The sequence below is a fragment of the Rhinolophus sinicus genome, linkage group LG11, assembly GCF_036562045.2.
Source record: "Rhinolophus sinicus isolate RSC01 linkage group LG11, ASM3656204v1, whole genome shotgun sequence".
Taxonomy (NCBI): domain Eukaryota; kingdom Metazoa; phylum Chordata; class Mammalia; order Chiroptera; family Rhinolophidae; genus Rhinolophus; species Rhinolophus sinicus.
In genome coordinates, this window is record NC_133760.1 from 75312085 (window position 1) to 75337682 (window position 25598).

Here is a 25598-nt window from a genome sequence, read left to right on the forward strand (position 1 = left end):
TTGGACCCTGCATTACCTACAGGAGGCTCATTCAAGGTTTGCTCCTTCTCCTCTGAACTCTCAGAGCCGTGGCCCTGCAGAGCCTTGTTTTAAGTGGACAGTGGAAAGGGTGAGAGCTCTCTGTCCCCAAGGGGAAGATTTTGGACTTGGGGTCACTTTAGACTCAGGAGTTCGGATTTAACTATAAATGTGATATGTTGAATACTTTCAAACAGTGAGTGTTGCTCTCGGACTCACTGTCTAGAACGTTTAATGCAAGGGTGTACCACCCTGAAGTATAGCCCTGAGCTCAGACAAGGGGGTGTCAGACTGCCAGCCTGCAGGAGAGGAGCAGGGCTGACATAGCCTATAAAGTTGGAAGGAAAAAAGACAGAAGTAGATACGTTTCAGAAATCAGGCTTTGAAGTAGCACAAGGTGAAGGGAATCCGAATGGCTGGCTTTCTGGCATCAAGCCTGGAGTCTCCAGCTGTAACCTGTGGTGGGAAGACTCTGCTCATCTCCATAAACCCCGATCAGAGGCTGCTTTATCCTCCAAACGGGAACCTGTACTGACTTCCTGCTTCTGTGGTTGGTTAATATAGACCTGAAGCTATGCTGAATGACCTGAATGAGACACATGCTATTTCTCAACTAAAATGAAACTTGCCTTTGGACCAACTTTTTAAGGATGAACTTAAGTGGTCAGATGCACAAGTAGGTATTACTGAGAAACTGAGGACATGAGGCTGGCAGTGTTGAAGGCAAAGCTTTTCACTAGGTAAACCCAGCCTATTTGACCCTTGATTGGTACCCCATGGGAGACCAAGATAAACAAAGGCGGTACCCATGAGAGACCAATCCACCTGCTATGAACAGCCCTACCTAGGGCACAGACTGTCCATTAAATGTGGGATTAATTAAGTCATCAGCAAAACAGTCCTTGCTTGTAGACCCAAGAGAAGGAGTTTGCTGTGTTTCTCCTAGAGACCTGCACTCCTATAAACTCATCTATTTTATCTGCAACCTGAGTCCTCCCTGGCTGCTCTCATCCCTGTGCCCCATCACTGCTGGGCGTCTCTGAGGGGTACCTGACTCATCAGGCACATCAGGCCTGAGACATAAACTAGCACCCACCCTGCCCTCTGCTCCATTCACTGCACTGCCTCTTCTGGTGGCAACTCCAGCTGTCGCTGGTGCTTCCTCTCCTTCCTTCACTTCAGCGGTAAAAGCCTATACGTGTATTCTCCTGTTTCTTTCCTCTCCAGACAGTTCTTCATATCCAAGCGAAATCTCAAAGCAGGAGGCAAACCCTTACAGATTTCCCCCAATTCCCACAGCTGGTCATTTGTCCCTCCCGACATGCCATTCTGGGTCTCTCACTTTTCATTTGTGGTTTCAGATCAGCAAGTGTCCTGCCAGGCTGCACACAAGATGCCCAGGCCCAGCAGACCCTGGGGATGGGTCCCAGGTGCTCGTACTGTGCCGCCTGGGGCAGGACGCAGCCTGCAGTGCAGCCACCCGCAGCTCTGGCTGCCTGAACCCATTCCACTGTGTGGTGCCAGCCCAGGCTCCTAAGCAGCCCTGAGTGGAGCAAGGTCTCAGCTTGGAGATCACCATCGGGCCACTCTCAGCTCTTCTGGCACTCTGCACTGAGCCCTGCCCAGCCTCCATTCTCTGCCTATGCCATTGCTTAGACCTGGAAAGCCTTCCCCTCACCTGTCCATCTATTCCAATGCCATTCCTCCTAATAGGTCCAGTTTCAAATGCCACCCACCCCCATTAGAGTCAGTCACCTCCAGTATGCTACAGCCTTAGCACAGGACATGCAACGAGGAGCACTGGGTACAGTTCCTGCAGAGACATGCTACTGGACGCAGCCGCTTTAGAGCCGCTGCAACTAGCCAGACACTGAACACAAATCAGGGGAAACCTGGAAACCTTCAGTCCTTAGGTAGAGGAAAGCAAATGCATAAACCATTCGTCCTGGTCTGTGTTTAATTTCTGGTCTATTACTTTATCGTCGTTGTTTTAACAAACTATACATTTATTATACTTCCATAATAAATGTATTTCTGGAAGAACATTTGAACCCTGAGAAACATAGTATTTTAATACTTTTACTGAATAACTGTGTTGAAGGGGATCCAGAATACAGAATAAACTAGTGTAACGGCCCCCACAAATACAACTAAATTGAGAGGTGGCTGTTACTATTTCTAGTCTTCTAATTTTTAAAGCTTCGCAGCATCCAGAAAAGCTATTTCAGTCTCAAGAAATTCATTTCCAATGTTCAAGGAGTTCTTTTGAAAGTGGAAGTACATTATAGCTATAGGGACAGGAAGGAATGGAGTATAACATACTAGCATGAATATTTGTGAAAGGTAGAATACAGTACTTGGCAGAATTACTCAAGTATTTCAAATTGATCTTCTCAAGGATAAATGGGCTAACACTGCGGCTCTTGGAATCTTCTAAACAATTAAAAAGTGATTTTTTAATTAATTCACTGGTATAGTGGAAGTAAAATACTATATACATTTTAACTAAAATATTAACATTTGAGTGCTTCACAGATGTGAGGCACTGTTTCAAGTACAGTAATCTTCCATTTACTTCTCATCTTTCATTTGGGATTGATACACAATTCTGTTTCCCTCCCTTTAGTGGGAGAAGCACTGAAATAAGACTCAGGGGTCCTAGATTTTAGTCCCTTGTTACCACTGTTCTGAAACCTTAGTCATGTCATTGAAACCTTGCTGAGATCTGTAAAATAAAAGGAGGGGTCAGCTTATCTCACTGAGGTTCTGTCTCTGTCATTTCAGGAATATCTTATACATGTGTAATTTAAAGGTTATTTAAGGCACTTGGACCTTTGTATCATGAAATGTACATCTATAAAATGCATACTGCCTATATTTATAGATCAATGACTAATTTAAAATAAAATCACCATTTGACCACTGACCGGGCCAAGAAATAGAATATTCGCAGCTTCCAGAATGCCCACGTGCCCTTCTCCTTGTTCAGTAACCCTTCCTTCTGTAGGTAATGATTCATCTGTCCTCCGTGACAATCATCTCTTTGCTTTCTTTATAGTTTTACTACTTATATATGAATCCCTGAATTATATGTATAGTGTTGCCTGTGTTTGAGCTTTACATGATAAAATCACATTGTACATAAGCTTTTGAGGTTTGCTATTTGTTGTTGTGACAGTCCTCCGTGTTGTTGCTTGTGGTTGTCGCTCACTTTCACACTCACGGAATGCATATGCTTCTATTGATTTATCATTCTGTTGGTGGTGGATGTGGGGTCGATTCTGTCAGGATCTGTTATGGAGCTGGTGTTGGATCGTTTTGTGTGTGTCTTCACTGGAATACACAGAGACACACTGTTTGCCAGCGTCCTTACACTTACTCACCAGCAATCTGAGAGCACTCCCATTGTCACACATTTGCCAGTACTTTGTATCTTCAGACTTTGTAATATTTGCCAATTCAAACAGGTTTTTGGAAAAGCGTGAATCACTGAATTTTGTTTCTAACCACAGCATGTCTGATCCCAGTGAAGCAATCTCCTGTGAACAAGAAAATCATCATCATTTTAGAGAATTTGGAAAAATCTTCCTTGTCTGAGTTATTGGGGGACTTTTTGGCACCTCTGGAGAATCGCAGCCCTGAAAGCCCCTGTACTTTTCAAAAAGGTAAAGAATGGCCAGACAAGACCATGCTAAGCAGCAAGCCCCCGGGACCCTTCTGTCCTTCCTGTTCCCCCAAGTCCACGTGACACTTGACACTCATCTCTCTCTGACTTATTTTCACTTGGATTTGTCCTGTGTTATGGCTTGCTGAGCTTGGACTGTTGCTTCTTGTCTGTTTTAGGAAACGGAATGTCGGGATGTTACTACTTTCACGAGCACTGCTTCCTGATGGGCACCGTGGCCAAGGCGTGCCTGCAGGGCTCTGACCTGCTAGTGCAGCAGCATTTCCGCTGGGTGCAGCTGCGGTGGGACGGTGAGCCCATGCAGAGCCTGCTGCCCAGGTTCCTAAGAAGGAGAGCTGTGAATAAGGTAACCACCCGCAGCTGCGGCCTGGTGCTGGGAGCGGGGCTGTGGTGTCCGGAGACCTGGGCCCAGCTCTGCCATTTATTTACTAACTGTGAGGCCTTGGGCAGGGGCAATTTTTGGATATTCAAAGGTTAAATAAGATAACACATGTAAAACCTATAACAGTGTCTCAACAGACTGTCAGTAATGTAAAACCCATAACAGTTTCTGGACTATAGTAAGTTTTTTAAAAAAAGCAAATATGTTTTACTGTGATGAACTGTTCTTAAAGAGTTTCACCAAGTTCTAAATGCTGTAGGAAGCTAGACAGAAAATTAATCACCCTTCTTAAGGAAGATCCATTGCTTTCCTGGGGACTTCAGGACATAAGCCATCCGCTTAAGCTCCTTTTAACATACGGCTGTCACACTGGCTGTAGTAAATATCGAAAAGTCACATGAAAAATTAGAATTCTGTATCTTTTGACGCATTTTTAAGAGTAGCACTAACTTTCATTGATTCTTAAGAATAATAAAATAGATATTCTATATCCTCCCAAATAAAAAGTTAACTTAAGGCTGACCGAATCAAGTACATTACTATTTAATGTAATATTCTTAATTTGAACCAGTAGCTGAGTGTGATGGTGGACTTGAAGTAGAGTTTGATTTCGCATGATTTTTACATTTAATCCTGCACAATGGGTCCACCATCAGCCCAGTACAGTAGTACCTCAGTTTTCGAAAGCCTCCGTTGACGAACATTTCAGTTACGAATGCCATGAATTTTATGGATCTATGGTATCATTAGATAGTAAATTCATGCTAAATTTGCAGTTTTGGGGGTTGATTTCTAAAGTCTGGAACGGATTCTTCCATTTTGCATTACTTTCTACGGGGACACTGTGCCTCGGTTTTCGAACGTTTCAGAACTCGAACCGTCTTCCAGAATGGATTACATTTGAAAACCGAGGTATTGCTGTATTTTAAGCTGTAAATAACATGATACTCCACTGTTCACTGCTTTACTCAAATGGGCTTTTCCCCTTCACGAAACCAAAAGGCGTTTGCTCAGCCCCTCCGCCATGTCAGGTCCAGGTCTGGGGGAGTCTCTCCACCTTCCCTCAAGACTGCGGGATGTCAGGCACCACACATTCACACAAACATGTTCGAAAGCAGGAAGCAGGTGCTGCGGGGGATACAGCTTTGGCAGTCTCCTGCTCAGGGAGGAAAGCATCTTTTTCTGAGGCTCCCAGAGCAGAAGCCGTCCTCTTCGTGTTTTATGAACCGGAACTGGTTTCATGCCCATCCCTCCACCCCAGACTGTGGCCAGCCCAGCTGTCCAAGGTCAAAGGTCTCCAATTGTAGAGTATGTGAGTGCACATGCGCTTGTGGTGGGGGGCAGGGGAGGCAGTTGGAGGGTGGAGTGTGGCTCAGACTGAGTTTGGTTCTCACTGAACAGTGCTGGCTCTCCTGTTGAATTAGTATCCAAAAGTTGTAATTTAATCAGAGAAATCTTCTGCCCCAAGCTATGTTAAAGTCAGTGGGGCGTCATAAATTTATGCTTTTGACCAAAGCATGGCCCTTGTGTGACCTCAGCCAGTAGAAAAAAAGGTGAGGTAAAGACAATCATAGGTCTGTAGCTTTTCAAATTACTAATACTTCCATTAACTTCGTTATTAATATTTAAATTACTTTGCCAAAAACAAAATATCACATAAATAATGGCCAGATACCATTTTCTTTTCTTAAAGACTATTTTTCAGAGTAGCTTTAGGTTTACAACGAGATTGAAAGGAAGATAGAGATTTCCCGTATGCCCCTCCCCCACACAGGCTTAGCCTCCCCCATTACCATTGTCACTCATCAGAGTGGGACATATGTTACAAGGATGAACTGACGTTTACACATTAATCACCCAAAGTCCGTAGTTCACCTAAGAAAGAATAGGGAATGCAGCATAGATTTGTGTCATCCTTGCAGAGGAGCCATGCTGGTCTTTGGAAGGTACCAGGCTTGTTCTATAGATGGGGCACGATTTCAGGTGAAGTGGACCTCCCCTCTCCCACTCTCTCTGGTAAACAAAGTTTGAAAAAGATTGGTTTTACTTATTTGCAAAGGAGAGTTCCAAGCTTGAAGTTCTCCTCTCCATTGTGTTTGGGAATGAGGATGTGGGGTGTGCTGTGAAGAACAGAAAGGGCAGTAAAGGATAATGCATTTCATTCACCGAGAACCACTTCAAGTGGGTTAACAGAAGGGACTTCTGGGGTACGTGTATGACGGGAATTAATGACCTCTGCAGATGGCAGGAATCTTGGAACTGCAGAACAGAACCAAGTCTTTGGGGCACTGAGCAGAGCACTGGCCCTTGATCTTAATTTCTTCTTCCAATCCTTAAAGGGACGTAAGTAAACAGAACTTTAAGGGCAATACCAGGCTTCCTACTAGTATTTTTTAAATATAATTTTATTGGTAGAAAATAAATATTCAACCACCATTGTAATACATGATCTCATTCTTGCTGGAAAAATATCAGAGAAAGTAAAAGAAATATGATTGTTCTTTTTAAGAGAAGGGAAATATGATAACAGATCCCAAAGCCATGTATAATACTCATATTTTAACAGAGCTGCTGGTAACACTGAGACATTCTTTCATTTTTACTTCACCAAATAATATCCCTTCTTGTAGGACATACCGACATTTGCAGCTTGTCCCCACTTTAATATCATAATTACTTGGTAAAGCAAAGATTGATGTGAATCTTGTTTCTTATAAATGCAGAGTTAATTGGAATATTTGACTTCTAAATGGTTGAGGGCTATTTCTTCTCATGGTAAATAAATCTTTGTCTTTTCTGAACCCTCTGTACTCCAAAAAGGGACTTCATTTTATAAAATACAATTCTAAAATGAATTGCTGTCATCAAACCATGTGTGTTATACAGTATTTAACATTTGCACATTTTAAAATTTGAAAACAAATTTCTTCATGCCGGTGGAGCTCTGTACATTTTGATGAAATTGGCATTTTATCTGAGACCTTCCTTGTAGAAAAATTAAAATTAATATAAGGTGAACATGACACATGGTGCCATGTACCATCTTATCACCCCAAATATTCAAATATTTAATGTCATTTTTTTATTTCATTCAAAATCAGTTTATGAACAAGGCCCTGTGAGGACCATTGTATGCATGTGAACAATGATTTCTTCCAGAACTGATGTTTCAGAATTCATCTAAGGTTTCTATTTAGTCTCCTTAGCACTCTGTTGTGTCTGAACCCTTTCTTTTCATGTAACAAGCTGCAGACGTGTGCTAACACTCATGAGAGTGTGTGTTATTACAGCTATCCCTCCTTCACCCCAAGGGATGATAAAATCAAATGCCACCCTATTTTATTTTATAGTTTTAAATGTTTATATGTGTAATTTTGGACTGTTAAAAACAAAAGGGGAAGAAAGCACTGTTCTAAATCAAGCCCCCTTGTTCCGCCTCCCTGTCTCTCTAGTTCAGAGGTCAGGTGCCCTCTCCCTGTGATCCCGTGTGCAAAGCAGTCGACTGGGCTGCAGCCGTCTGGCGCCAGCTCAACTCCTGCCTCACCCGCCTTGGCACACCTGAAGCACTTCTGGGGCCAAAGTACTTCCTGTCGTGTCCTGTCGTCCCAGGGCATGCCCAAGTGACGGTGAAGTAAGTGTCGCTTCTTATTTAAAATAGAGCCATGGCCAGTTTGGGGCATGTGGCAGTGAGAATGCTGAAGGGGCTACCTCATGCCCCCTCCTGTCGTCAATGTGGAATATTAGACCTCTGTGTTCTGTCAGAGGGCAATGTGCCCCGCCTGTTGGGTAGCTCCTAAGGGAACTGTTTTTACTAAGAACTAGATAGCAGTTTCCTCTGCTATAAAAGCCTCATCAAAGTCTAGTGCGACATGCTGTGCAGTGTCTCCTGGCGAAGGCCCACGTGAGAAATTCAGTCAAGTGACCTGTCACCAAACAAAACCAAAATCTTACGTTCCGCCAATGAATTAAAAATATTTCTCCATTATTAACGAGACTTATGTACTTGCTATGTTTTCCTTTGTAGCAGTTTATGAGAACAGACATGTAAACAGTAAGGTTAATGAAATAGAAAATCAGGAGGAAATTGAAAGGAGGAAAACAATCTGTCACAATCCAGCTTAGTAAGGGTTTTGTGATTAACTGTTAGCTTCGATTCTGCAGTTTGTGGCATCTTGGGCAGAAATCCATTTTGGTAAGCAGGGGATGCAAATAATATATCTTCTCTATTGTAAGACAAACTGTTAATTTAATAACAGCTGATTGAGGGGAAGGAAGAATTACTATGTTAAAATATGCACAGCATTTTCTTGCTATAGAGCAGAAACACATTTATTCATGTAATTAGCCCTTCTTTATCATCATTGTTATCATTAAATTTAAGCCTTTTCACACCCAGAGTCTCAGGCATCTTAGGAGCCAATTTTGGCCTTTCCTATCCGGAGCACAGTCATTGTCAAGAACTCTAAGATTTTTACCCTCTTTGCAAGCTGACAAGTGAGCCTGCCACAGGTCCAGGTGCTGGGTCAGCAGCCAAGGACCGAGTATGCCCCGCACAGCCGCAGCCCAAGCTTCAAATTCGCATTGGTTCCCTTAGCTCCTCGGGTCGCTGGGGAAATGCCCAGCGACCCAGGTGGATCAGGCTTTGATCACAGCTGTGTAACTCTGAGCTTGGGTATCCCCAGGCTTCTAAAGAGGGTGCTGTCGGGTCTGCTCCCCCTTTGCTGTGGAAGAGACATTACTTTCACTCTCCTGGTCAGGAAACACATCTGCACTCTGCTCCAGGAGACACTGTCTCTATCTACCTAGGCTGCTTGCTCTCTCCTAACAGCCTTGCAAAGTTAGTTCAGAACAAAAGCTGACTTAAGATGTACAGAATGTCATGGAGAATTGTCTCCCACCAGCCATATTAAGGAACTGTTTTTTAAAAAACAAACAAACAAAAAAACAATGCTCACCATCTTGACCCCTTTGGCACTTTTAGAAGTAACTGTGCAAGTGGCTCCTGTTGTAGAATAGTGGATTTTTTTTCTATATTCTCTGTTGTAGTTTTGTGTGTTTTTTTGTTGTTGTTGTTTTTTTTTTTTTCTTGAATTACGTATCACTAGACAGAAACAGAGAAGCTTACAACAGATAGATGCTTGACACCTGGGTAAAAGTTTTAACAGTCTTGAAAGGTTTATGCCACTGATAGCTTTGAAACTTTCCCATTCTGGGAGATGTGGTCTTGTCTCTGTAGCCTTTAATCTCATTAACTGTTTTTTAATGCTACAACAAAATGTAATCTTTTTTAAAGGAATTTTGATTGGTACAGTATACTCCAAACTTGAGTAGAAGTCCTGCTGCTACAGCTGTGAATGCAGAGGTCCGGCTGAGGCAACAGCTGGTTTACCTGTCCATTTCTGCATGGCTGAGCCCTCCCCTGTGGACACTGAGCCTTGGGGCAGGCATATTTAATTTGCCAGTGATTGTTAGAGGTATCCCAGTTCCAGAAATGTTAAAATATATGTGTGTGTTATTAAGGAAATGTGGTAAATAAGTTCAGGCTATTTAGACACAGACTTTCAGGAAATCTATTTTCCAGACTCCTGTCTGTAAATTTACCTCCTTTCCATGTATTTTATTCATGTGCTCATCCAACACACACTCAAACATTGATTCCTGCTCTCAAGGATCTTATAAAGTAAAAGAAGAGGGACATGCAAGCAGTCAGTTTCATTTGAAATACGTTGTATTTTTGAGGAAAAGTCAAACGACTTTGGGGTTCGATAATGTCACTTGTTCCAAAACTCCCCAAGAAAGGTAGCATATCTATAGAAACACGTTTTTCCCACGGTCTTCAGACTGTCCTTTGTAGAATGGTACATAATTTGTGAGAGGCCTGGTCCTAACCATGTGCTCACCCCTCTCTTGCAAGGTGGATGTGTAAGCTGTGGAACGCTGTCATTGCACCCAGAGTTCAAGAAGCAATTTTGTCAAGAGCCTCTGTGAAAAGACACGCTGGCCTTGCACAAACAACTGCGAAGAAAACCCCTAGCCAAGGACAGCAGGCTGTGGTTAAGGCAGCTCTCAGCATATTGCTCAATAAAGCTGTCCTGCATGGCTGTCCCCTCCCGAGAGCAGGTATGTGGGTTCCCTCTGGGTGGAGAGAAAAGCCAAGTGTGCACACAACACCTGTGTGGATTTGTTATTAGGGAACTCTTTCTTCTCTCTTTATAACTACAGAAATTATGTCCACGTCAGTGGACATTGCACACCATTGCTCTAGAATTGTCTCTGTTTTTTCATTTTGGGCTCAGTTTAAATTTTAGACCTCCAAGGAAAGTTTTCTTGTTCACAAAGCTCTTGCTTGGGTATGAAGCACGCCTGTGATTTTGAAGAGTATTTCTTTGAGAATTGGAAGTATATTTTGCTTTATTCTATGAAACTGCATTATCACTGCCTATTTTCTGGCAACGTGTGGTGTGTGTTGTTTCAGAGCTAGACCAGCATACAGCTGATTTCAAAGGAGGAAGTTTCCCTTTATCCATAGTTTCAAGTTACAACTGTTGTAGCAAGAAGAAAGGAGAGAATGGTGCCTGGCGAAAGGTGAGCACGAGTCCTCGCAAAAAGTCTGGCCATTTCTCTTCACCCACCTGGAGTAAGCCGGACCTGAGTGAGGAAGGTAAGAGGGGCGGGCACTCAGGATCTGGTTTCTGAACTCAGATGTGCTTTTATTTTTATTACTATGTGTTCAACAGAATTATTAGTATTTCAAAGAACATTTTCATGGAATAAAATATATGTAGTAGGTACATTTACAAAAATATTTGGGAGTACCCACCTGAAAAATAATCTTTCATACTAGAATTCTAAACTATATCTTTACCATGTCAAATCATTTTTATTAAATTTTTGGGGTGTCCACAATTAAATTTACATAACATAATAATTGCACTTTGGCATATCTTAGTGCAATTTATGTGTCCCCCCTAAGCCAACCTTGAATTTTTAAAAGTATGTGTACAGACAGATTTGATACCAGTTAAAGCCTTTAAAAGTAAGTCAGTTTTACATATTTCTTTTTCATGTGCGGTGTATACCGTGTGCCAGGTTCTATTCTAGGCAATGGGAATAGAGCAGGGGAAACAGCAACAATCCCTGCCCTCAGAGAGTCCCCATTCTAATAGAGCATTAAACAGATTCTGTATAACGAGACATCATTTGTAAAAAAAGAAATGTGTAAGTTTTCATTCTAACGAAGAAGACAACACACCTGTCTCTGGTGTTAGACCTATTTCTTTTGATTTTGATAACAGGACAATCAATTATACAAATTATAAATGTCCTCCTTAACGGAAATCCATTTTTGAGTAAGAATGAACATATTCCAACCTCACATGCATTTGGAATTTCTGATCTGATGCATGTAATTAATTTTATGTCTTAAGGAGCCACCTCCAGCGCTTTCTGTGTTGTGTAATTTTATGCCAACTTCACAGCAGTGGGGTTGCTACATAAGAGAATATAATGCCTAAAATTTTAAAACATAAGAAAATGCTATTGTTCATAAATATGTTTTCATACTTTAGCTTGTATTTTGTCGACTAATAAAAATGTAATGTGGTTTATAACCATATTAATTCATTTATAACCATATTAATTCATGCTAGAGTTTTGTAACAACCCCAAGTGTGTGTTAGTAAATTGTGACCACTTTTTTAAATGACTGAATGGAGAGTCAGTGAATGAAATGAGAGTTTTACTTATACTTTTTAAAGATAAGTGTTATGTATTTGCAGTAGGACGTATTCTGATCCCACTATCTTGTTATTACTTCCCAAAGTTAGAGTGTTTGATTCAAAGAATAAAGTCATTAGCTCCCCAGTTTAGCATAGAGACTCCCCAGATAACTGTCTGTAGCAAGAATTACATCCCCCACTTGTTTGTCCCTTTATAGTACGCAAAGGTAGTCTCAGATGAGAACTGTTATCTTCATTGACAGATAACAAAATGAATTTCAGAAACCCCTGGCTACCTGCTCCAAATCCCCACTCCTGGAAACATGCGATTCTGCCATCCATGTTTTTGTTTCTTGCAATTCCAATGGTGTCTTCTTCAGTCCATGTCACTCTAATCCTGTGACACATGTAATAATCCATGAGAACTCAGATGAGTGGACACCCATCCAGGCTGTTCGCTATCATTTCCAAGTTCACCTAAACAATAATCATTGTCAATGTATATATTTCAGAGTTGACAAACAAAATTAATAAAATGAATATAAATTTCAAGCAATATTATGAAAATAAATCTATATGTAAATAACTCAGAAAACTGAATTTTATAAATGATTTTAAATTTATATTTTAAATTTCATAGTTTTGAGCTATTTGATATAATATCAATATTATGACATTCCTTGAAACATGAAACCTTATTTGAAAAATTAATAAAATTGTGTGCATCCATAGTTTACACAGACTTCAACGTAAAGATTTATAAAATCTAAAAACGAATGTTACAAAGTAAAATTCATGAATCTTGAATTTTAACCACACTTCATGGTTAGGTGAATGAACCACTGATTAAGAACCAAAGATTGACATACCGCTCTAGTTATGTTTTTTTATAACAGTAAATTATTTTCCCAATAATTGTGTTTGAGGTAGGATTATAAAAATGTTTGGGTTGATTTGCGGTTTTTTTTGACAGCATTGTTAAAAAAATGTATCAGAATAGGAACCTCTATGCAGATCACTGTGGAAGGTCATAAACTCTGGTAGGGACATAGCCTCTTTCCTCCCTGACCTCATACAGAAACGCATGATGTCAGGCCATCGGTTCCTGGGTCACTGGACCCAAGCCCAGGAACTTTCAGAAATAGGAGAAGCCACTGGTCAGTGCTTTCTGACAATGACAAAGGATGGGTAGATAAAATAGTACAGAGATTGTCTCTGTGATCAGTCTTCAATAAGGGTATACTAAATTCAGTTTATTTTTCAAAATCATTCTTTAGGGAGAATTTGTGCTAGCAATATTCATACAATTTTAGAATTCACTCAGAGGCAACTAAATGTTTTAATGAGCTTATAAAACTTAGTGTGTATTATAAAAACAGACATTATTTTTTTGAGTCTGAAATGCTTATAATTGTTTTCTCAAATGTTTTTTACTATAACCCAGAGTGAGAAATATATTTTATTTCATGACCAGTACATACAAACCTATGCATTTGTGTGTATATATAACCGATACAAATCAATATATTTACTGTAAGCAAGCAATCCAGTATTTTATATTCTGTATCTTTTTTGTATACTGTTCATATTTTCCACTCTTTAGTATGCAAAGCAACTAAAAGATAAATCTCTGTAAGTGCACTACGGATGCTACCCACACAGTCTGGGGGCCACACACACTGTGATACGAGGTCTGACAATTGAGTTTGTGAACTTGCCACCGTGCGCTCACATGGGCAGCACTGTACAAATGGCTCGGTAAGGTCTCATAACCTCCGTTCATCACTGTCTCACCGCTGTGTTCGTGCCGACATATGTCAGTGTGTTGCTGAGAGGTGTTCGTTATTGTTGTTGCGTGTTTTTGTGTGCCATCACGAGAATGTCTGAGCTTGAATTAGACGAATGAACAAATATTAAATTTCTTGTTAAAGTCGGCAAGAATGGGAGTCAAATCAGGAACATGTTAGTCCAAGTTTATGGGGAGAATGCCATAAAGAAAATGGCAGTGTACAAATGCATCACTGATGAAGAGAGGTCAGGGTGGTCAGTAATGAGCAGAACTGATGAAAGGATTGCAAAAATTGGTCGAATTGTGCATCAAAATCATCGGCTGGCTGTGAGAAGCATAGCAGACCAAGTAAGCATTGATAGAGAAACAGTTAGGAAAATCTTAACTGAAAATCTTGGCATGAGAAAGGTGTGTGCACAAATGGTCCTGAAGGAGCTCACCAATGAACAAAAGCAAAGGAGTCGAGAAAGTTTGCCAAGACCTTATGGAGAGGCAAGATGATGTTTGGGGCTATGTTATCACTGGTGATGAAACACGGGTGTACCAATACAACCCTGAAACAAAGCAGCGAAGAGCACAATGGAAGTCAGCCAATTCTCCACAACCAAAAAATTCCGTCAGTCCAAATCAAGAATCAAAACGATGTTGCTAACCTTTTTTGATATCAGAGGGATATTCTTTTTAAATTTGTACCAACTGGACAAACAGTTAACCAAGTTTACTCTCTGGAAGTGCTGAAAAGGCTGCGTGAGAAAGTTAGACGACCTGAACTGTTTGCCAACAATTCACGGCTCTTGCATCACGACAATGAACCAGCTCACACGGCACTGTCTGTGAGGGAGTTTTTAGCCAGTAAACAAATGACTATATTGGAACACCCTCCCTACTCACCTGATCTGGCCCCCAATGACTTCTTTTTTTACCTGAAGATAAAGGAAATACTGAAAGGAAGACATTTTGATGGCATTCAGGACATCAAGGGTAATACAATGACAGCTCTGATGGCTATTCCAGAAAAAGAGTTCCAGAACTGCTTTGAAGGGTGGACAAAGCGCTGGTGTCGGTGCATAGCTTCCCAAGGGGAGTACTTCAAAGGTGACCATAGTGATACTCAGCAATGAGGTATGTAGCACTTTTTCTAGGATGAGTTCGCAAACTTCATTGTCTGACCTCGTACAGTATGGGGGCCACACACACTGATACAGTATGGGGGCCACACTTCAAACACACATGGTCAGTGCTAGAAGGCAACGATAGAGGAAGGCAGATGGTAAACTCCTCTAAGATTATTTGAGAACAAAAGCTTAGGATATGGGGGCTTGAGAAGAGGGGCCATTGATAGAAGAAAAATTCAGGATCCTGAAGTGAGCCTCAGGTGGTGTTAGTTATACTGACTTCTGTTAACTAACAGAAGGGACCCCTGCACACACACAATGGCCATGTAGGAAGCTACGGCCAGAGCCACTGCCCCAAGGAAAAACCCCTCAAGAGATGGATTCAGTCCAAAAACTATATGAAAGGGCAACAGAGCCCATAGTCTGTTTCTTTTAAATACAGAGTTCAAGGTGCACAGGACGATGATTTATTCTATTGAAATGGTTATATTTTTACTTAAACAGGTATCAGAAATACGACTACATCACAGCTGAACTGTAACAGGAATGCTTCTCTGTCAAAACAAAAGTAAGTTTCCCGTTCAGATTAACTGGGAGCAAAGAATACATGTTCTCATTATTATTTATGTAACTATTATACTGTTGATATAATTTTTTAAAAAGCCATAGAGGTCACGCCAATGCTAGTGTTAAACTGAAATCAAATAAATGAATGAAACTAAAAAAAAGTTCCTTAAGCTTAACATAAAGCCCATTTTTCTTTTAGTTTGTTGAAAAGGTTTTTAGTTTGTTGAAAAAGTTAGAAATATTGGCTTCATTTTTTTTATCAAACTTTATTATTATTACTACATTTGACCCAAAGATATTATAAAACCCTGCATTTGTGCATTTTAAAGAAGATTTAGATGACTGATTTTTTTAATGCTAGATTTCAGAAACACACCATGACATTTGTTTTTAGATGCTAAATGTTTAAAGTGATAATTTTATTTATTTTCTTATGTTGCTCTTAGGGAATTGTTGATTATTTCAGCTTATAAATTTTGAGGTATAAAGAATGATTTGGTTAATCATTGACTAGAAATGTTCGAGCAGTTTGCAAATAGCTCCCCACTGTAGCCTAGTAAATTGTGTGCCCTGTCACTTGGCAGGTAACATTTAGGCCCCTCTCCCCTGGTTCACAGAATTACAGGAGCAGAGAAGGTGGAGAGAGAAGGGAGATAAAGCAAAGTGCGTCATGTGCCTCTTTCTGACAGCGCCACCACTACATCCATTATGCACAACAGCCTATGTAATTTTCCCAGTGACTGTAATGCAGGTATAAGGAATACAGCCCAGAGACTGAGGTGTTAAGGAGGCAAAAAACAAACAAACAAACAAACAAACAAACCGGACCCATGTCCGTATTGCTAGTAAGTGTTAGAGCCCAGTCTGAAATTCATATTTGTTCCATAGTATCACACTGCCCCCTACATACAGTGTTTAGTGTCTTAGTTTTAGCTAGCCTTGGAGACAGAGAAGAAAAGGGAAGAAAGAGTAAGGAGCCTGAAATGTTATAAGTCAAAGCGGATTTATTTGTGAATAAAATTGTATTCTATTGAGAATTTTGAGTGGGAGTTATCAAAATCCTATGAGAGTGGGTTGTTGTGTTAAATGACATTTTGAACTTCTTTAAAGGGTTTTAAAAACAATTTCTGTACCCCACACCAAATCCCAAAACAAGGTACAGTATCTAGATTTCCATATTGGGAATTGGACTGTGGCTTTCACTTTGAAAAACTCTGTTCTGAACGTTGTGTTAGGTCTTTAGAGAATGATCTATCATCGACATTGACCTTGGATCAAAGACTCTATCTGGGTTCGGACGATGAAGCTGACCTTATCAAGGAACTTCAGAGTATGTGCTCCAGCAAATCCGAATCTGATATAAGCAAGGTAAGCAGTGCAAATGGGGAGGATGTGAAATGGCTCCACCCAGCAGTGGAGAGACTTCTTGGAGACCTACTGTCTCACTTGTTCCCTGAAAGAAGTCCCTATGGAATAGTATGGTTAATATTCCAGCTCAGAATAACCCTTACCTTACTTAGAAAAGCTGTTTCTTCCAAAATATCATTTATATAATAAGGGAGCTCTATTTAAGCACAGCTTGTTTTTCCAGACTCCTTTGGAAAAGCTGAAGTTAAAATTGCATATGTTAATCGTATTAGCACAAATCACACCAACACATTCAGGCAGCATTTGTATAAGCCTCAATTTAAGTTTCCTTTTTTACTTTTCATATTCCTAACTTGGGCACGTGAGTCTTCAGTCAGTGAGAGCATCGCAGCAGACTCATGATACATAGAAAGCAACAGCAACCACTTTCCTTACAGGTTAGAAAAGTAACTGGCCTGTATAATGCAGATATGGTCATAGTCTGCATGCTGTGAAAATCGAGATCCAAATACGGAAATCAGGGACCCCAAATCTCAAAGACAGCATTAACAGAATCAAGTTCAACCTCTTCGGCACTCTGATACCTGCAGCAAATTGGACCAGACGTCCTTGATAAATAGATGCCTTTTACTTGAAAGGGAGTGTAAGAAGGTAGTTATAAGTTGTGTAAACTCCACTGACAGACTCAACGTTTGATGGTTCATAATCTCTAGGACAAAGCAGAATTGATTGTCTTATTTAACCTTGCTGGAAATGAACTGATACTTATTATCCACTGGAAAAATAAGGTAATGATTAAAATTTTGCAATTTTTATTTTTATTTCCTTTTCTTGCCAAGTGATTTTTTTTTTTCCTATAGGGCTCATCTTCTTTTGACCTTTTTATTTTGTTGTTGTTGTTTTTAATTTTATTTTATTTTATTGGGGAACAGTGCGTTTTTCCAGGGCCCATCAGCTCCAAGTTGTTGTCTTTCAATCTAGTTATGGAGCTCAGCTCCAAGTCCAATTGCCATTTTCAATCTTTAGTTGCAGGGGGTGTAGCTCACCATCCCATGCGGGAATTGAACTGACAACCTTGTGTTGAGAGCTTGCACTCTAACCAGTTGAGCCAACCAATTGCCCCTCCAGAAGCTCAGTGGCAGCTCGTTGTCTTCAATCTAGTTGTGGAGGGCACAGCTCACTGGCCCATGTGGGAATCGAACCAGCAGCCCTGTTGTTCAGAGCTCTCGCTGAACTGAGCCATCTAGCCACCCCCTTTTGACCTATTTTAAATAGACTCCCTTAGAGACTTTCTCAAGCATTTGCTGTTAGTTCACCTGAAGGCCTCAAGTCTGACAGGTGAACATGACAGGATGAACGATACATTCGATATTCTGTGGAGCTCCTGCAGGCCAGGGAAGAAGAGAAAAGAGAACGCTTCTGCTGAGGGTTTTCCCGTGCCCTGAAGTTCTGCCTTCTGTGAGTCACTGCATAACTGTGAAAACATGACTTGATGGATTGTATATTTTCCAGATTGCTGATTCCAGGGATGATTTAAGGAGGTTTGATAGTTCAAGAAACAACCCTACATTTTCAGCAACTGTTAATAATCTAAGAATGCCAGTGTCAGAGAAGGTAAGTGCCCATTTCCCCCCTGAAATGGGACAAAGACGGTTTGCTTTGGAATTGACTTCCCAAGTCTTCTTTCAGTGTGAATCACAAAGTTATTTTTAAACCACAGCTGTGAAGTGAGAAATAGGACAAAATTTGTAAATGTGTTCATTAGTTAATCAAGGTTAGAGAGATTACTGTTTGGATTATAGCTTGAAAGAATGACACAGAAAAGCATTACTTGTTTTCCTTCTATTTGATACCGAAAATTTTATTCCAAAATTTGGGTTTCTTTTGAAAAGGTCTTCATTTATTTTCATTTATGTATGCCAAGACTGGAAATAATGTAACGTCTGTCTTCTTGGTTATTCCACTTTAAAATGTATTGTTTTTCATTTGAGATTTCCTGCATCTGGGAATCAATTACAGCAAAGGGCTGAGTGAAGTGATAACATAAAGATCTTTTATATGTTAAAAAAAATCTCATTTTTAGGTTAGTTTCTTAACTTGCCTAAGCATGCATTACGTTTCAGTGACAGATTTTCCTTTAAAATCAAGTCAGAATGTCAAATAAAAGAGCCAAGGTTCTAAAAGACTTCGTCATTAACCTCTTGAAATAACCTCTAGGACTGGTTAATAAGTGCCAAGAGATGGCCCAGCCTGGTACTCCTCGGTGAGCAGAAACAATAAAACTACTTCTTACCCAGTAGTTATTCTGTGAGGATGCAGATTTCATACAGGCATTTAGTAATGTATGGTTTGTTCACTAAGCCATGTCAGCTGTTGGTCACACATTGTTCTCATCCACCCCTGTGGGGCTTACAAAGCCAGGTCACCAGGTGACCTGGGGGAGCACAGAGAGAAAAATTCCAAAGTGAGTGTGGTGAAGTATTAAATTATTAATCCTATCTGATCACCTGACAGCCCCTGCTCTCTCACTGCTTCCTTATGTGTCAGACCTCTTTATAGTTATGTGTGAGCTGTGTGTGTTGCGGGAAGAAGGTGGGGCCCAGGAGGTATTGACAAGGCTGGGTCCCACATAAAAATATATAACCTGAGGATCTGTGAACACGAGCATGACCTTTCTTGCTCATTCCGTCAGATGTCTGCTTTTTGTCTTCAATTGGGAACAGTTTAGAAGCAGACAGTAAAGGCACAATTTGGAGAGCACGTAAGGGAAGGTGACCTGGGGTAACTGCTGAGACTTCCGGCTGGAAAACACTGTTCAGGAGCTGTGCCTGAGCTTTGTCAGAGCACAGTTCTTAGGCCTCCAGGACCACTCTTAGGATTCCCCGTGGGACCGTCAGTAGAAGGGGCCGGGAAGGTCTACCGTGCTTCCCTGAAAATGAGACCTAGCCAGTCAGCTCTAATGTGTCTTTTGGAGCAAAAATTAATATAAGACCCAGTATTATATTATATTATATTATATTATATTTTATTATATTATATTAAGACCCGTTTCTTATTAATTTTGGCCTCAAAAGACATATTAGAACTGATTGTCCGGCTAGGTCTTATTTTGGGGGAAACATGGTAGAAAGAGAGCAGTGGGCCACGCTTTCTCCATAGGGCCAGGTCTCTTTCCTGTATAAAAACGTTGGCTGGTAGTGACTAGCGACCTTTGTTTAAATGTTTAATGGAGACTGTTTTGCACCCCTACTTCTCAGTCATGTGACCATATTGGGTTGTTATAATTAAGTTACTGTCCATAAAATAGTACTGAAAGTGGGTAAGTTCTGGGCAGCGCAGGCCAGCTTTATTTTAAAGGAACCTTTTAAAACATGGGTCCTTTTACACTCTCTGGGCTCCTACAGAAGAACTATGCAGTTGTTTCAATGTGTGATTTGATGTGGGTGTTAGGACAACTGCCTCCTGCTCTGATCTTTCTTCGTCCACTGACCACTTTTACAGGGATTTCCTGCGGCTAGGAGGTGTTTTTCTCAGGAACTGCCAGCAGAGGGCAAAGTAACACTCACTTGACAACCTTCTCAAAGCTTGGCAGGCTCATTCCTTTTCTAGCCTTCTGATAAACTCAGCTAGCATTTCTTGGTGAGATGCCAAGTTTCTTCTGTTATCAGGAAGTAATTCCCTTTAGAAGTAAGAGCTCTCTGGCCTAGTTGAAAGCACTTTCTCCTGTGTGGCCAGAGAGAGGCTTGGCAGCCACCATTATCCATTGTAAGGAGCAGAATGTGTAAATTATCCTTCTCCTCATCAGCCACACTATAACTCCTTAATGCTCCAACAGTAAGGGAATGTAGTGGGGTTTATTAATTGGATGGCATGTTCACCAGCCTTCTAAAATAAAAAATCAGCAAGAATACACACACATATTTAACACAGCAATAGAAAGAGCAGATACTAATATATATGTATGAGGTCTGACAATTAAGTTCACAAACTCATCCTAGAAGAAGTGCTACATACCTCATTGCTGAATATCACTATGGTCACCTTCAAAGTACTCCCCTTGGGAAGCTATGCACTGATGCCAGCGCCTAGTCCACCCTTCGTACCAATTTTGGAACTCTTTTACTGGAATGGCCATCAGAGCTGTCATTGTATTACCCTTGATGTCCTGAATGTCATCAAAATGTCTTCCTTTCAATATTTCCTTTATCTTCGGGTAAAGAAAGAAGTCATTGGGGGCCAGATCAGGTGAGTAGGGAGGGTGTTCCAATACAGTCATTTGTTTACTGGCTAAAAACTGCCTCACAGACAGGCTAAAACTCCCTCACAGACAGTGCCGTGTGAGCTGGTGCATTGTCATGATGCAAGATCCATGAATTGTTGGCAAAAAGTTCAGGTCGTCTAACTTCTTCATACAGCCTTTCCAGCACTTCCAAGTAGTAAATTTGGTTCACTGTTTGTCCAGTTGGTATAAATTCCTAATGAATAATCCCTCTGACATCAAAAAAGGTTAGCAACTTCGTTGCAACAAGTTTGCGAACTTAATTGTCAGACCTTCATATATACAGATGGTGCCAAAAAAATGTATACACATTTTAAGAAAGGAAAAAACTGTATTAATATTGTAATACTCAATATATACTGATAACAAAAGATGAATACAAGTCACATTTGACTCCTCCAAGAGGTGCTCAAAGTGGTTACCATCCACATCCAGACACTTCTGATTACGGCGAACTACTGCTTGAGCAACGCTGACCAAAGTGTCCACTTGTCATTTTTCTGGCACCCCTGGTATGTATGTATATATGTGTGTGTGTATATATATATGTAGTATATATATATGTGTGTGTATGTATGTATATTATACTATATATAAAATTAGTATCTGTTCTTTTTATTATGTTTTAAATATTCTCATGAAAATGTATATTATTCCCCTAAAGCAAATGTTCTCATCTTTGGTTGCATAATTAAATCCACTTGAAGATTTAAAAAAATTTTTTTTTAACCCCGATGCCTCAACCATATCCTTACAGGTTCTGATGTAACTAGTCTGAGGTGCCACCTAGACATGGGGTTTTTAAAGCTCCCGGGCAGCTGGAGCTTAGACCCATGGCTCTAAAACAGCTCTGACCTGTCACCCTCATTCTTTTCCACCCCATTCCCTTCTTTCCAAATGTATCTTTACAGGGGTGATACACCTTCGTGTAACCTTTTGTTATGTGTCATTTATTATTCTCACACCGCACCCCACCCTTGCCCGTGTCTGTCTTTACACTTTCTCCTTTCCATGGAGCCTTCTCCCCTCTTTGGCTGGCAGTCCTATGTGTCCTTAAAGAGCCATCTCCAGTGGCATCTTCCCTACAGTGTTTGCCTTTACTTTCTGCCCCCTGCTTTCCCCTCTGGAGAGCAGAGATTGTAGCATCCTACTAGCTTCCAGCAGATGCTCAGTGTTGAATGAATGAATGAATGAATGAATGAATCAATGAATCAATGAATCAATGAATCAATGAATGAATGAATTGCTCTGATTTAACTGTTTCTTCAAGGCTGTTTATATTGGCAGTGACTTTCTGTACCAACTGGAGGCTGTCTCTGAGCTTCATATGCACAACTACATTGATAATAACCTTACATGTTTCATAGAGAGAACTCTTGGGTTTCAGCTCAGGAAGCCTTAAACACTTTTAACTCTGCTAGTCCCAGGCTCTGGAACTTCTCGGCTTCGGGGAAACATTTTAGAACTTGTGCTTGGCTGCCACCCCGTCAGGAATGTCACCCTTAGCGTCCGTCCCCTGCCTGATTCTCACACTCACGGCCTTGAACTGAATTGCCTGCACTAAGCCAGTGACTTTACAGCTCTCACCAACCTCCCCCGTGTACCCTCACGCCTTCAGGGGCTGACTCAGCACCCCATCTCCACACCCAGCCTCAACACCCCTGCCGCATTTTAGCTGTTGGGGGTGCTTCTTGTTACTTCACTTCCTGTGAGCATCCTGCCCCGGAACACAAAGATGCACAGCCACGGCCCCTGGGATGCAGATGAAGGGGTGGGTTAGCAAACAACACACTTTGTGTCGCCTTCCTGTGGGGGCCTTGGCATTGCCCCTGTAGATTTCCAAAGGGATGTCAACAAGCATGGCAACATTATTTGTAGTTACATCCACCTCCACGGCTGACGGATCCCGTATACCTGCTAACTGTCGTCGCTGTGATAATGTGCCACGTCTTCTGAATGCATGTGTGTGTGAATGCTCTGGTGTCTTAGATCAAATAACAAGGTGAGATTGGCCCTACTTGGCCCATGACTAAGTCACATTTTACAGATTGAAGAAGACACCCAGGAGAATCCAAGTGCCAGCTGAGGCCAAACAGTTACTTTCCATTACAAACCATATTAAGCATTTTGCCTGTTAAATTCTAATTTTACATTTTAAATATTTTAAAGGTAAAACTGCTGTTTGGTTGCGTTGTTCTTAAATTTAAAAAGAGGGAAAATAATCAATGTCCACTGCTTCAAAGGCATTGGGAGCAGCTCACTTACTGTGTTTCCCTGAAAGTAAGACCTAGCTGGACAATCAGCTGTAATGCGCCTTTTGGAGCAAAAATTAATATAAGACCTGGCATATATATGATATGATATGGTGTGATATGATATGATATAATACCCGGTATTATATTTATTATATTATATTATATTATATTATATTATATTATATTATATTATATTATATTATATTATATTATATTATTCTATACCATACCCGGTCACTCTGGGACTGTGGGCAGATCACCCTGCCTGTCCAGCTCTCAATTTCCTCGAGCAAAATGAGAAACACGGACCAAGTGCTCATAAGAGTTCGGAGACACACACTACAAAAGTGAGGTTTCCAGTGAGTGTGTGGTTTCCAGTGAGGAAGCTCGTGAGCCACCTCCTCACAGAACTGCTGGAGCCTTAAGTCACTGGTGAGCCCATTAGAGCGAGGACCTTCGCTCTCACGCTGTCTGCGAAATGCCAGGCACCCAGTCCAGCACCACGCTGCCCGGTCAATGCTCCAAAGCATTTGTTGATTATTGAGTAATAGTCCAATTTTTAGTTTACGGATCTGCAAGCAGAAGTTAGGTGACTTCCCCAACGTGATACAGCTGATTTGTGCAGCTGCCTACAAGTCGTTGGTCCAATTTGATGATTTCCGTGAAGCTCCTCCCCTGGGTGAGAGATCCCAGACTTTCGGCACTTGAGTCTCTGACTCCTGTGTCTCGCACTTTTGTGACCCCACAAAAGGCCTAATGAAAATCAGGCAGTGAGTCCATAGGAAGTTAATTGTTAGTTTTCCCTCTCCATTGTCTTTTGTGTCTTTTCATGAGAACTTCATTTAGGGAGAAACCTACATGGGTGCTCGGAGGTAGAGAGAGAGAAGAGGAGGAGGAAGAGTTAGGACTGATAACAGAAGTTGGTAACAGTGTCAGATGTGAAAACATTCTTTTCTTTACTCTTGCAGGAGGTCAGTCCTCTCAGCAGCCATCAAACTACCAAATGCAGCGACAGTAAATCCAAGACTGAGTCGGGTGTTTCAAGAGTTAAATCTTTCCTTCCTGTTCCTCAAAGTAGAGCCACCCAGTGTTCCCAGAACACCAAAAGAAGCAGCAGCAGCAGTAATACAAGGCAAATAGAAATAAACAACAACTCAAAAGAAGAGATTTGGAACTTACACAAAAATGAACAAGTAGAAAAACCTAACAAATAGGCCTGCCTACAATATTCTCACTCTTCTGTATATTGCACACAGAAACCAAGGACAACAAGATGTACATACCTTTAAATGAATAAAATGTTTCACTGTAATATAAAGTATGAGTGCGGGACCACTATTCAATTTTTTGTAAAGAATGTATTTATAACCAACATTTTGTTTTTTTGTGTTTTTTTTCAATTCTGTAGGATTGAACTTCAATACCAAGAAATGATGCCAACTTTTCAAGTAGTTTTATAATAGAAATACTGTAATAGTTTTAATCAACATGTTCAGGGGTGTTAAAACAGAACTGCCTGTGTACTGTATATCTATACATATGTACATATGTATATATTTAGGAAAGCCCATGAATCATACTGCATACTACATGTCACAAAATGTGTACAATGTTGGTTTAGATAAAATGCACCATTTTAAATGGGGATCATAATTTTCTGTTCACTCGATGAGGAATGACTACAATGAGGCAATAATTAATCATTTCTAAACAGTTACTTTCCATTAAAAGCCATATTAAGTATTTTGCCTGTTAAATTCTAGTTTTACATTTTAAATATTTTAATGGTTACATTGCTGATTGGTTGCATCACGTATATTTATGCTTATGAGTTTGCATTGTGACTAATATATAAAAGTATATAATGCAATAAAATGTTATCTTTTTTACAAAAGTTTTGTACCTAAGTGGATATAAGAAAGAACTGTGCAAATGCTTCAATAAATTCAGAGTTAACTCCCTCTTCAATTTAATTCTAGTAGCACAACTGATAATAATAAATTGATATTTTCTAGAACTGTTTCTTCTAAAATTACTAATGAGATTACTCTTATACAACTCAAAGTTAAGATGCCTTGACATCAAATAAAATATTGAATTAGTGAAATAATTTTGCTGTAGTTTCTATCTATAGCTGTTAGTACTTTATCCCTGCAACAGAGATTTGTATTCAATTTAGGGACATTCATAAAATGTTTCCTACATGTTGGTATTTCACTAGCTGTTCACAGAAAGACCCGCCCTTGTTAGATGGTTTAAATAAAAATAAAACAAACATCTAAGTGGAGTAGATATCCCCAAAAAGGTTTGATCTACGACCAAGAATCATTTACTTGTCTAAGAGTATTGAAAGCCCTTTCGTGGTCAGGGTTTACACTGAAGTACATACAGGTGCGTTGATACTGTATGAAACTTTACAAGA

The 25598-nt window shown here is 40.5% G+C and overlaps 1 protein-coding gene across 3 annotated transcripts in view; it reads left to right on the forward strand.

The window, feature by feature from the left end:
• CTTNBP2 (cortactin binding protein 2) overlaps nt 1-25149 on the forward strand; it is a 134667-nt gene extending 109518 nt beyond the window's left edge. For all 3 annotated transcript variants that reach the window (XM_074315676.1, XM_019743209.2, XM_074315677.1), the window contains 9 exons: nt 3531-3683; nt 3862-4049; nt 7538-7716; nt 10000-10205; nt 10561-10746; nt 15212-15275; nt 16510-16642; nt 18155-18256; nt 24145-25149. In XM_074315676.1, the coding sequence (XP_074171777.1) occupies nt 3531-3683; nt 3862-4049; nt 7538-7716; nt 10000-10205; nt 10561-10746; nt 15212-15275; nt 16510-16642; nt 18155-18256; nt 24145-24390 (1457 nt within the window). In that variant the 3' untranslated portion in view covers nt 24391-25149. The remainder of the gene's footprint in view (nt 1-3530; nt 3684-3861; nt 4050-7537; nt 7717-9999; nt 10206-10560; nt 10747-15211; nt 15276-16509; nt 16643-18154; nt 18257-24144) is intronic.
• Nucleotides 25150-25598: the final 449 nt, after the last annotated feature.